General features: G+C 44.3%; 1 protein-coding gene across 3 annotated transcripts in view; it reads right to left on the bottom strand.

The window, feature by feature from the left end:
• The window catches only part of grin2db (glutamate receptor, ionotropic, N-methyl D-aspartate 2D, b), a 72,474-nt gene that overhangs the window by 9,466 nt on the left and 49,308 nt on the right, over positions 1–13,700 (bottom strand). Inside the window, exons 16-17 of one of the 3 annotated variants that reach the window (XR_013973256.1) lie at positions 9,989–13,640; positions 22–6,919 (exon numbers count right to left, since the gene is read on the bottom strand). Coding sequence is in view for 1 of the 3 variants with exons in the window: in XM_080895421.1 (XP_080751547.1) it covers positions 10,428–13,640 (3,213 nt within the window). In the remaining 2 variants the exon portion in view is untranslated. Of the gene's footprint in view, positions 1–21; positions 13,641–13,700 lie in introns of those variants that run through there. The other 2 variants (XR_013973255.1, XM_080895421.1) reach the window with 2 other exon arrangements.

The following is a 13,700-nucleotide window of genomic DNA, read 5'->3' as shown; positions in this document are numbered from 1 at the left end:
GGGGGGGGGGGGGGTGCTCTAGGGAGACCAATCCATGACTGATAGTTCCACTGTGTGTTTTTCTATCCAGCTATGCTCGTAAAGCATTGGCCGTGTCTTTAGGATCACTGTCCTACTGAAAAATGAAGACGCTGCCAATCAGAAGCTTTATAAATGGTATTGCATGGTGGATCAAAATCTGATGGTACTTTTCTGCGTTCATCATCCCATCAATTTTGACAAGATCTCCAACACCACTGTTTTACAGATGTCTGTAGATACTCACAGTTGTACCTCCTATATACAGACGATAAGGAAACCAGAAATTTCTCATTTGGATTCATCGCTCCATAAGACTTGTTGTCACACATTTTCAGTCCACTTCTTTATTATTTTCCTTTCTTGCAGACATGACGTTCAGACACTGTTCATCTACTGTAGATAGTCTTAGGCCTGCCACATCTTTTGTACTCTACTTTTCAGTTTCCTTTTACATTTTCCTCAGTTTTTTCAGTTTTTTCTCTCTGGAAATCACCTTGCTGATACAAAATTACTATTTTTCTGCCTGTTTAACTCTGCTATCTTTTCAGTGTTCATTGATTTAACGAAAGAAATGGGAACAAATTAGGTGTTGTCTCTTATGTGTAGACACAACACATCCTTGAGTTAGGTGCCTTTTACAGGCTTGAATAATTCATACGCAGTGTTGGGAACTTTTAAAATGTATTCCACTACAGATTACAGAAGACATGCCCTCAAATGTATTTTGTAATGTATTCCTTTACGTTACTCAATGACAGTAACGTATTCTGAATATTTTGGTTTACTTTTTTACAACTACATGAATGTACTATTGCTGTGTGATTACTGAAGAATACTTGCCATCCGATTGTTAAGTGATGACGTGACGAATCCTACTTCCGGGCCTAAAGTAGTCTGCGTTTAATATGGCTTTTGTGTTGTTAACATGTTTAATGTTATGTATTTTCTTTTATTTAATCTCAAAAAGCTCCTAAAACAGTCAGTGATCACTGTTGACCTCCCTCGGCTTTTATTACCGCTAATCATTTATTTAAGCTCAGTTTTTAAAATCTTAGGATGTAACTACAGCCCAGCCCATGCAGCAGTATATGAATGACTAACCTCGTATTATGGATGGATTATCTCAGTTGTTCTCCTGGCTGAAGTTTGGTCCTTTTACAGCATCCTGCCATGCGATTACATTTGTTCCTGACCACCGAGAATACTCACGTTAACTTTTATCGAGTGGAAAAAAAGTTAGCTTGTTTATATTATGCTAACATAGCTGTGTCGCTAGCGGTCACGTAGCACATCATTAAATACCAGCTAGCCCAACTTCAGTAACCCTACAAACGTCACTGCTGTTTAGTTTTCTGTCTTCATTTATGTTGGAAATGATAACAGAGCTGTACGTTTTAATTTGTTTCCAAAACCCAGCAGTCAGGACATGCTATATTGTATTTAGATAGAAAATTAGCGAGCTAACTCCCTGCTAACTTCTAACTCCGTTAAATGTCATAAATTCCGTTTTCATGGATGCCTGGATGTTAAATTCAATTGTTACACCTGGTAGAGCAGAACGCTGATCATTTTATTAAAGATGAAAGACTTTAGACAGTTTTTCAACTCTCAGTAATGCCATAGTGATCGTTTGATATATGGACCTGCAGCGGAGTTTAGGTCCAGACACGGCTAGTGACGTCAGACTGAACAACCGGATACCAATACCAACTAGATTTTTAATTCTTAATATAAAATGAGTAACAGTAGGGTGGACATTAGGTAAGGCTGCAATTTTTGCAGTGATCTCGTATAGAAAACAGGTCCCTGGCTCCGAACTGTAGTAAAGGGACCTCTGACTAATACGTTGGGTTGGTGTTGGGCTCGTAGCCGAAAACTAGCTTTGCTCTGCTGTCTGGGTCAACTTTGCTAGTGAGAGACAGAGAGAGGCGTTGAAAGGCTGCTCCAACGAAATTTACTGTTTCGGAGAAAAACACGAACAAAGTGTATACAGTCGAGTCTTAATAGCTCACTTACAACTGGGCTACACTGCCCATGAAGCTACATTCTTTAGGGCTATGCCTGTAAGACTCTGCCTATTGCCTTCATATTAAATCATTTTTTGAATAATAATTTTTACAAATATTTCGTCACATCATTATGCAGGCCGCAAGTAGAGGTGACATGGGCCGCGAGATTGAGACACAGACATTAGAGCCTCTTAGTGCGTGTTTTACTTGGGTTTCCAAAGGCGTGAAATTACCAAAAATAGAGAGGGCACAGCCTAACATATGAAACAGGAATAAACCGCCGTGTAATCCATTTATTTCAACAAAGTAACTGTATTCTGAATACCACCTTTTTAAACGGTAACTGTAACAGAATACAGTTACTCATATTCTGTATTTTAAATACGTAACGCCGGTGCATGTATTCTGTTACTCCCCAACACTGTTCATAGGTCAGTGTCGTGGTTTAACCAAAAAACATTCCAATGAAAATGGTCAGACAGAAAGACTGGACTGAAATTAAGAAGAAAAAAAAAGCAGCCAATGTCAAAAGAAAAACTTTGACAGAACTCCAGAAAGACTTGAACCCTTGCACTTTTAAAAATTACAAGAAAATCTGGCTCCTTGGAAGGCAAATATAAAGAGATTAGGAGTGGCTCAAGACTTTTGCACACTACTGTTTTTACTATAAAACTTCCAGAGAAAAGCAGAGTTGAGCAGCATGCACTTAATATAATGTATACTTAATCAAATAAAATTTGTATTCCCGTATTTGACATTCACAAAAGCGCTCAGTGGGAAACTACATCACTGCTGGCATCCAACTGCACACGACTCTAAGATAAATGATGAGACACAATGCAATTGATAGAAGTATCACATGGGAGATCATGGAACAGTTTATCCCCATCTACTCTCCCATCATAGTCATTAGAGAGAAAAGCATAACACTGACCTCAGATCAGTGCTTGGGGACACAATGATCCAACTGCCTGTAACTCAATCTTATTAGAGCGTTAAGTCATTACTGCATGTACACACAGAGGCCTCACAATGCAATTAGCCATTAGCCCATCACACTAACAAAGCACGGCTAATTAGGAGATCACAGGCGCACGGGGAGCTGAACAAAACATATTTAAGACCCCCTCAATGCTCTTATCGAATATCATGTGTCAGGTAATATTTAGATGTTTTTTTCTCGCTTGGCTGTGCCATATCTTTTAATATATTTTCAGCAGTGGCAACTAGATAAGAGATTTTTAAGAAATGGTGATGATGACAATTTCAAAGTCAGTTTCATATAACTTTGTGTTTTCTATATTCACTATTCGTGATAATGACTTCAGTCCATGCAGTTTAAACAGTGGTCTTCCAATACAAACATGCTACAAGAGTCTACAGCTGACATCCTAGAAATTTACATTAGGGAAAAGGTCTGTTGTGTGTGAAATTCTATTCTGATCATCGAAAACACATTTGTTTGTGTGTTTTAGCAGGTCCTGAGCTGGTCAGGCGGCTCTGATTTGTACTCTGTAGCCTGAAGTTGTGGGTTAAGGCAGTGTGTTAGGTGTGTTCCTCTTTTTGAGGGCAAAAGAAGTGGATTATGTTAGGTCAACTCTGGCCAGATCAAAGCAGAAGTCTGACAGGAGCTGAGAAAACTCTGAGGAAAAATATGCTACAGAGCATGCACACACACACACACACACACACACACACACACACACACACACACACACACACACACACACACACACACACATATATACAAACACACGCACGCACACTCTGGCAGGACAGCCTGATAGAATGCCAAAGAAACTACTCTTTGAGCTCTCCATAAATTTACTTTGAAGGAGTTCTGACTGAGTAATAGCTTGTATGGAAAATACTGTCACAAGCTAAAACACACTCACACAGACATGCCACGCTCCACAAACACAATCTCAGCGGCCCTTATTTATGAGCGCATTCGAGACAACAGAATTGGAAGGAAACACAGCACCACTGGCATTAATTAAAGAGAATCATATTTTATGAAGCAATTCTCAGGAAGTAAGTGCAGCACTGACCCTCCAGCCCCACCCCAGACAGACAATGTCAAATAAACTAACACATTTAAATTAGGGCATAGACCAGACCAGTCTGGGCTAGGAGCGACATCACCCAACTAGCAACCCGCCTTAGCAACCCATAAGTAGGCCTGTAGTGTTGGCAAGGTTACTAGAGCAAAACTGGGCCTTGTACAATGTCGAAAACACACACATGCACACACACACACACGCACTGGCTGCTGTGGGTATATGTGCCCTGTCACTGTGGTAGGATAAGCTTTTCACAGAGCGACATGCAGACCCTAGACCTGACGAGTGTTAACGTGTGACACTCCGGTATTTCCGTGATATAATTCATGGCCGATTCAGCCAATGAGGACCCTGTTTGAATTCTGGAGCGCCACACGTATTAGTTCCCAGGTCACGGGCCAATAGACAGAGGGAATAAGCTTGAGGCTGCACCAAGATCTCTTACAAACTCAGGCACTACAGCACACTGTACTAGGCTGGACTGGACTGTTGAATGCATGCATTTTGAACAAACGGAAAATCTGATGAATCAAAGCAGATTAAGCCAGCGGGGTAAATCAAAGGAAGAGCAAGTAAAACAAATTGAACTTGGCTATTCAACACAAGAATTGAAGGATTAGAGAGCAAAGCAGAGTGCAGGGCTATACAGAAAACTCAAGAGACCGACAGCTTAAAACAAGCAGAACAGTCATTGTGAATGTACTTAACCTCCACAGGGTAGCTAAATTTGCAAAAAAGACACTTTTAAGAAATAAGTTACAGGGTGTGTTAGTGTGTGTTGAGCGTTTTCAAAGCCAGACATCTACCTGTGTGACATCATCAGACTACTTGAGGCAATGATTCATTTGCAGTGAGGGTTAGGAGAAGATGAAGATTGTTGCTTGAGTGAAGCGGGAACAGGAAAATTTCGAAATAATGCTTTTGATCATTTATGCACATGATACACGTGCATATATGTCACCATAACACAAAAACCTTTTAAATCAGGAATATGAAATTGCAGACAAAGGCTACATTCAGACTGCAGGCAAAGGTGTTCTGATCTTTGTTGTTTTTCTGCTCAGATTTAGATCTGATTTGTGTGTGGATTTGTGTATATGTGTGTGTGTGTGCTTGCGTGTGCGTGTGTGCGTGTGTGTCTGCACAACTTGCATGCAGTCCTATCTTTTCAATTCTAATTTTGACCACTCCGCGTTTTGCTAAATTGGATACAAATCTGATTTTTACTTTTACTCAGTCTGAACAGTGAATTTGAAATGACACACTTTTCTACTTCACTGTGTTGGGATGGAGGTACACTGCTATATAGTTTATCAAAAAAAAATATCCTTAATTTTTTTTTGACCAAATCTGTTTCACTGAGGCTATTCACCTCATAATCCCACCATTGCTGGCTTCAACTGCACTTGCAAGAAAAGAAACACGGCAGGGCTCCATTTTTACCTATTTATTGCATCACAAAGAATGTGACATTTAAGCACCACTGCTGAAGAGTTCTGATGAAAAGCAGTGGTTGGAAATGTGGCATTCTTTGTGGTGCAATAAATAGGTAAAACTGGAGCCCTGCAGTGTGCAAGCTGTTGATTTTTTTCCTTTGCTGTATGCCTGTTTTCAACCTAGCACCTGCCCCTTCTTGGCATGGTGCATTTTTCTAGCTTCCACACACTTCTTTTTACAGAAGTGGCGCTGCATCAAAAATGTCAGAACTGAGAAGTCTCTTTCTTCTCATCCTAGCCCTTGTTAACATCTGCTCACAAATTTGCTAGCTTCCACTGCTCATCAGCCTATTAACGATGCTCTAATCGCTGTGTTCAGTGGTCTCTATATTTACAGCAACATTCTGCTTGTAATGCCCTTGGATTTGTTCTTTCTACCATGCAGGTTATTCATACAGGGGTCAAAAACTAATTTAAACAAGCAAAAAAAGAAGAAAAAAAAGAAGAAGAAATGGCAGATGTGAACAAGAAATTCAAACTGAGCACCGAGGCTTGCAGTGTGGAGCCACATCTGGATCCCGACTGGTTTCAGGCTATAAGTGATATGAAGGTGAAGGGAGAACATGCTGAGCAGCACACACAGATGATTTAAAGATTAGGTGATCAACTCAGTATTGACACTCATAGCCATTTCGAGCCAAACCAGTCCAGTCTAGATCAGCATTAACAGCAGACATGTCACCACCATGCTGCCCCTTTTTAAATATTCCAAGTCCTATATCTTAAGGTCTTAAGCTATGCAGAGGGAAGCACAGCGGAACTATGACCATTACTTTGGGGAAAGTGAAGGACATTATGCTATATTACCCAGCAGGCACCAGGTGGTGGCGGTGCAGAGGACACCATGGCAACGCCATGAAAATGCCATGGCAACACCATAGCAACTGTGGCCCCATTTGCTCCCTGGTGGTGTGGTACAGCCCAGACTCACTACAGTGGTGTGGTCGTCAGATACACACTTCAGTCACATCAGTAATAGCAACATTGTTCATTAATTATTTTTTATCAATCAATTAATTGATCATCATCATCAACAATCAGTCAAAAGGAGCAAGAACACAGTATCTACTGGTCTCTGTTTTTTGCTAAGTGAGAGACAGAGTAATGAGCTGATTTAACAAAAAAAAAAAACAAGAAAGTGATGAAAGGAAACAAAAACAAAGGTCAATGGATGGGTTAATTAACAAAGAGATGTGATCACCATGAGATGCGGCTTTAAAAGAGGAGAGGTGGAGAGTGTTCATAGCTTGTTAATAAAAAACAGGAGAAGGAACTGCAGAGGAGAGCAGTAAAAAGCAAAAGAGACAGCAGACTGTGTGGGAGAAACATACTGATGTGTAAAAGCAGCGAATGCCAAAAAAGTCATGTTAGGTAGTACTGTAGAGGAGTGACAGACTGATAGCTATAGTAGATACAGATGAATAGAGAGTTTCGACTTTTACTTGTCTTTTTTGTCACAGGCACTAATGTCTTCACAGTCATATAGGAGGAATCAAAATTCAAAAATGATTTCAGTGTCTAGGATCGCTACAAAGCTAAAACATTTAAAACTATTTCATCTAACACTTCCTCCAAATATACCAAACTTAACTAATATATATATATACCTGTATGTATATATATGTATATATTTATTTGTACATATATATTTCTTTATAGATAAATGATAGAATTCAAATGATAATTGAATACAATAAAATATCTCAGTTAAATCACAGTATAACATGGTACATTCTCAAAAACATAGTATATTTTTAATATATTCTTTTTTTTCTCAGCATAAAATAAAATAAGTAAAACAAAATAAGCCAGAGGGTTTTTAAGAGTCACTTCTGTTCATGCAGTCACAGACTTAAGTATTAGCGCCTCAATAGAAATCAATAATGCTCAATGACATACCAGGTTTAAACCCTGTTGATTGGTTGGAAAGAACCTTGTTCTAGTGTGCAGGAAGCAGTCGCACTGTTGACGTGTTTTCCACTGTTGGGGTGCAGAGTAGAGCGAGCTTGCTATCTCACTGAAAGGTGGCTGTCCTGGGTCCTAAGCATTAGCTAAAACTGAACTACACAACCCTCCCACCACAAATCTTTGAGGTTTCATTCAGCTAAACATGCAATGATTCCGGGGCTTTCCAAAGAATGGGAAACGGCAAAAGCATTTCTCTAAAAACAGCGACAGATTGTTTTTAAAAATTGCCCCACGCAGACTTAGAAAAAAAGCAATCCATGTGCAGATAAAAGGTACAGTCTGGCCTCACTGCAAGGCAAAGGAGTTAAAAAGGGGGATACAAGAAGGTCGACTAACCCTTCGATCTGTGACGACATGCACAAACACAACGCACAGCCCATGACATAGCAGGTCAACCCCCTCCCTCCTTCTAACCCTTATCAACAGCATCCAAAAAAAGAAAAACAAAACGAAAAGCTACAAAGTCTAAAAGTAGGTGTTCTTTTGCTACATCATGTCAAAGCTACATTCAACTACGACAGAAGAAGAGCTGGGCTGTGGCTGGTCTTAGCGTGAGAGATGAGGTGGATTATGAAAATACAGAGTCTATGCACTGCATTATTGGCACAGTTTACACAGTAGATGGCTTTTTGCACAGCTCACAGAAGGTGCAATGCTACACAACACTACCCTCTCTGAAACACATTTTTTAAATAGTCATACTTGTCAGCTACAGCCTGGTGCTTTGGATGTACAGACCTGATCACAATCGTATCTGACCAGGTTAGATGAAATTTGTCCTACCGATAAGAAAATAATTGAACGAATGGAACACCTCTGATTTTTTTACATTTTAAAATAGAGTTAAAACTTGAATGTGTCCGATGCAAAAAGATGTGCTATTGCATCCATGTCACATTGGAGGTGGGAATATTGCTCAGAGTCAAACAGTCATCTGATAATCTTGATAACGCGAGTTATCACTGACTGCATTCAGTGAAGTGTCAGCTAGTGTAGGTGCACCTCAAAACGTTCACAGTATATATATCGTTCAGTCTTATTTGCCAAAAGGAAACAGCCACAGCGGGCAGTTTCCTCAGCACAAGTGTCGTGGTACTTAAACACTGGTTACAGTGGATTTTATTCTCCGTTATAGCAACATGACTTCAACATTAAGTGAATAGTTACACCAACAAAATATGGTACCTGGAGATTGTGCATGCACAAGTGTGGCACACGTGTTTGAAAAAAATATATAATGAGGAATTGTGCTTCTTATAGTCCATCACCTACAAACTCTGCCAAGGTACAATAGAGTAGCAACATAAAATCACATCCTAAGAGAGCTTTTTCCAATGCACTGCACTTTTTTTTTTTAACTCTCCTCGGCTCCTCAGAATAAATCCTGACTGGCCACTTTCATAAAAGTAATAAAGTTTATAGCTAAACAACCCTTCCTCCGTATCATGTACTTACAACTCCTGCTTCCAACTCCTGCCTCCTGCACAATTGTCTCATAAGCTTATTTGAATATTATGCAGCCATCTAGTGCCAATTACAGATATTGCACCAATCATCCTCTTGATCCACTTCCATGAGGGTGAATTATGCGCAGTTTGCATGTGGAAATAAAAAAATGGGATTTCATCTGTGAAGACGGATAACTTGCAAACCAATTTTACTTAAAAGCTCTTCACTTAAATTTGGCACAGCTGTTGAATCATTCCCACTTCCAACACTAGCCACATCCAGCCTCCTCTTTATTAAAACACTAACACAATCAGATATTGATAGAATAAAAAAGAGGGCATGGGGAGAAAAGTCTGAATAAGAAAAGAAAAGACAGACGTGAAAGAAAATCTGCTACATGTCTTTTTTGTTCTTATTGTTATTTCTCTTTTTGATCTCCAGTTTGTTATTCAAATATGCTGATACTCAACTGTGTTCAAGCATTACAAGCTCCAACAGGGAAGAGGAGAAGTTGTTCCTTTTCTCTCTGATTGGTTAAAAGGGTTTCTAGTAAAACATGACATCACGTAGATGGTCCTGGGGTAGAGCTAGATGGGTCTGATGGTGTCATGAGGTCAAAGGGCAAATAAGTAGCACTGTCCTCACTGCCCAGTGAAAGGTGATCAGGCAGACAGTGCATGAGAGAGGTGACTGCATTGCTTTTCATATCATCTGATTTACAAAAGGGAAGAGGAAGGAGTGGTCTCTCCAACACATGACAAGCAGTCCTCCAGTCCAGTTCAAAAGCCAAAAGCCAGACAGGAGAGGAAGCCAGACACAACAACTATTCTGGCATCTTTTTGGAGAAGGTGGGTCTTTCCTCATCCCACCGAGGTGTGTTCTCAAAGCCAGAGGGAGGGAGACGTTTTGAGCATTTTATCTGTGTATGTGTGTGTGTTCGTGCGTGTGTGTGTGTGTGTACAAACATGACATCATTACTCACAGGTTGGAGACTACTGTTATCCACAGTTGTGACTCGGGGAGGGGAGGAGAACCGAAGATGACATCACAAAGCTCATTTCTGAGCAGAGAAGAAGTTCTGGGGCTGCTGTCCCCGGAGATGCAGCCTCGCCTTCACTCTCATCATCATCGTGGGAACCATCCAGGCGCGCATAGCTCACCCTGGTATGGCGTCTCACTGTCGCCCTCACTAGAACGCGTACGATGGAGCGGGTGGCAGCAGTGTTGCTCTCACACTGGCTCGTGTTAACAATAGAGCTACTGTCCGTATCAGCTCCAGCATTGGTAGTTGCTAATTGATTACCTGTGGTCACCTGGGCAGCCATATCTCCGACGTCATCCCTGGCTCCAGCTGCCATGGCACCACGGTTCTCAACAGCAGTGGTGCTCGCTCTCACGTCTCCCTCTCTCCTCTCCCCCTGTCATACCTCGCTCTCCAGGCTAGAGAAGTGGGCCGACCCTCGACGTGAGCACAGGCTCTTGGCTTTGAGTGGCAGGTGGGGAGAGTAGAACCTCCGTGGCTGTGGCACAGAGCGCAGTCTCTGATATTGGAGTTTGGCACTGGCTGAAGCCGGAGCCTGGGCCTGGCCTTCCATCCCTACCCCTGCTGGTGGCGAGACAGAGGATGAGGAGGGTGGAGGTGGGATGGGCATCGGGAGGGACGTGGGAGACATGGACGGCTGCTGTGGTGGTGACGGTGAGGGCTGAGGCGGATGGTCTGTGGGCTGTGTGCTAAGGCTGAGGTTAGATTGGCTGCCTGATTTGGCCTGGCTGGAATCGGGTTTGGAGGGCAGCGGCTTAGGACGAGAGACACCGCTGAAGCTGTGGCAGTGGGGGAGAAGCTCTTCCTGGCTATGGGAAAGTGCTGTGGATCCTCTCTTGGAATGGGAGGTGTGTGAGCGGCTGTGGGGATGTGGATAAGGATGGGGTTGGGGGTAAAGGCTACAGGAACACATGGTCGCCCGTGGCGCTTCTTCCTCCCTTTCCCTAGATCGTCCCTTGTTCTTCCCTCCTCCACTCTTCCACTTTTTCTCACCCTTCACAGGAATTTTGTCCATAGACCAGTATCGTCGAGGTGGAGGGAAGGCTGCTGGAGGTGGTGGCCACTGCGAACCCAAACCCCCACTCCCTCCCCCAGAACCCCAACCAACACCTGGTCCCGATCCCCAGAAATCAGCTCCAATCCAGCCTTCTGCTCTAGTTCCTAGTAATGAATCATCTCGACTGTTGACACTGCCCCCTTTCTCTCTGGAGGGGTAGGTACCAAAGAACCAGCCTCCTCCTCCTATGCCCCCTATCCCAGTGACACTTCCCCCTGAACCTCCCTCCCAGTATCTTTCAAAACGGCCAAACTCCCCCGACGAGCCCTCATCTGAGTAACTGTCCTCTGCCCTGGCCCTGTCCCTCTCTGACTCAGAGACGGCCCCCCTACCTGCCCTCCTTCCCCTGCCCTCCACCCGTTCCCTCACTCTATCCCTCTCCTCCTCTTCCTCCTCCTCCTCATCATCATCATCGTCGTCTTCAGAGTCCCACTCATGGAAGGATAGCCCTTCTCTTGTGTGTGCTTTCTCTTTTTCATAACGCATTAACAAAGGACGCCGTTCTCCAAGCCTGCCGCTATCATCTCTATCCATCCCCCCACTTCTTCGCCGCTTAGAGGACGGAAGAAGCGGATGGAGGGATATTGGAGGAGCATTAGAGTCACCTCCTCTTCCATTTACCCAAAATTTGACGGACGCAGGGAGCTTGTTCAGGTTAGGATAGCGCTTACTGGGTGTACGATGCCTTGAATGAGAGTGTGAGGATTTAGGGCGCCTATCCCTGCTTCTTCCACTGTCCTCCTCTTCCCTGTCATTGCCCTCATCTCCTCCTTCTCTTCTACATCTCTCCCTATCTCCTTCCCATGAATCGCGCCCCTTTTCCCCAAATGTGCTCCGATACTGCGCAGAAAATGAAGAGTAGTCTTGTATTCCTCCTTCCCTCTCTCCCTCTGCCTCTCCTTCCCTGTCTGCCTCTATATCACCCTCCTCTGTCTCAGACCGCTTTCCCCCTGTTGATTTCTTCCTTTTCTTTGTTTTAAGGGCCTTCTTCTTCCTCTTTTTTACTTTTCTACGCTTCCTTTCTCTCTCTCGCTCTCTTTCCCTTTCTTCTCGCTTTTTCCTCTTTTTGTTCTTTTTCTTTTTCTTCTTCTCCTTTTCCTTCTCTTTTCTTCTCTTCTTTTCCCTTTTTTGCCGCTCAGCATCTCCACCTGCTCCACTCCTCTCTCTCTCACTCCAGCTTGCCCACCACTCTTGGAGCTGAGACAGTTGGCTCCCACCTCTTTCTCTCCCTCGTTCCCTTTCTCTGTCACCCCAGGACGTGCGTGGTTTCCTGGGGGGTATGGGTGGTGGCAGGCGGCCGTGACTGAGAGAACGAGGCCGGATGATTGAGCGCTCCCTCTCTCTTCCCCTCCCAAGGAGGAGGCTTGACTCTTCTGTCAGCTCCTCATCGTCATCATCATCCTCTCCATCTATTCCTCCAGTTCTGTCCCGTGTGCTCCTGGAGGAGCTGTAAGAGTAAGTAGGAGAGGTGGAGCGAGAAGATGAGGCAGATGACGACGTGGATGTGGATGATGTGGTTGACGAAGAGGACGAGGATGTATAGTGCAAGGATGCAGAGGGAGAAGGAGGGGTATAGGAGGGGCTGAGGGGTACCGGTACAGGAAGTGAGAGTGGGGGAGAGAGGGGGCGTGCCCTCCTCCCTACTCCCTCCCTCACACCATCTCGTGCTCCTCCCCTCCGCCCTAGGGGCAGAATGTTCTCATATAGTGGACCCCCGGACTCTTTGGGCTTCTTGGGCCTTCGTTTCCTCAAGAAGGATGAGGGGAGAGGGGGGGAGGGGTGTGGCAGCGGGGGTGTAGGAGGTAGAGGTGCCTGACTCTTAGGAGGCAGTCTGGGAGTGCCCAGAGGTTTAACAGCCCCTTTCCCCTGACCCCCGCTGCCACCTCCTACCACCTTCTTCCCCACCCCATGGTCGATGCCCTTCTCTGAGTAGAAGGCCACACTGGCTGGAGGGGGCTGAGGGTGGCCCCTGGGCATAGTCTTGGGGGTCTGGGACCCTGCCTGCTGCTCCATGCAGGGCCCCAGTCCCTCAGGGTCAATGGGACCATAGTAACGCTTATAACCATCAAGTCCCCCAGCCCCTCCAGCAGTGGAAGCCCAGTTTGGTGGGACTTTCTGAGCAAAGGGTCCCATGTCACTGATACCCCCCCTTACAGCCATTGGGTTGGTGGCTGTAGCAGATTTGGGCAGCCTCCAACGATCCACCACAGCCAGTCTGCGGTCTGGTCGTGGCAGGAAGGTGGAGCAAGGTAGGGGCGCACCAGCTATCGGTGTGTTAGCTGGACCCAGTGCTGTCCCAGAATGCACCACGGTGGGAGGAGAGCCCGGTAGAGGTGTTTTGTACACGGGCTGCGGTTGCTGCGGTTGCGGTTGTTGCTGCTGTTGCGCCATTGCAATTGCTGGGTTGGTCAAAGACGTTGAGACAACATGTGACTGTGACGGAACTGTAACCATTGCTGTGTGGTGATGCGTTGGCAGACTTTTAGCTCCACCTGTTGCTGTTTCATCCTCAAAGCTACAGCAGCTGTACATGCCCTAAGACAAAGAGAGAACAAATACAAAACTAGTCACTTAAAAGGCTAAAGAATCAAATGT

The sequence above is a fragment of the Rhamphochromis sp. 'chilingali' genome (assembly GCF_963969265.1).
Source record: "Rhamphochromis sp. 'chilingali' genome assembly, chromosome: 11".
NCBI classification, from domain to species: domain Eukaryota; kingdom Metazoa; phylum Chordata; class Actinopteri; order Cichliformes; family Cichlidae; genus Rhamphochromis; species Rhamphochromis sp. 'chilingali'.
Note: the sequence above shows the minus strand (reverse complement) of the source record. Positions and strands in the feature narration are given on the sequence as shown.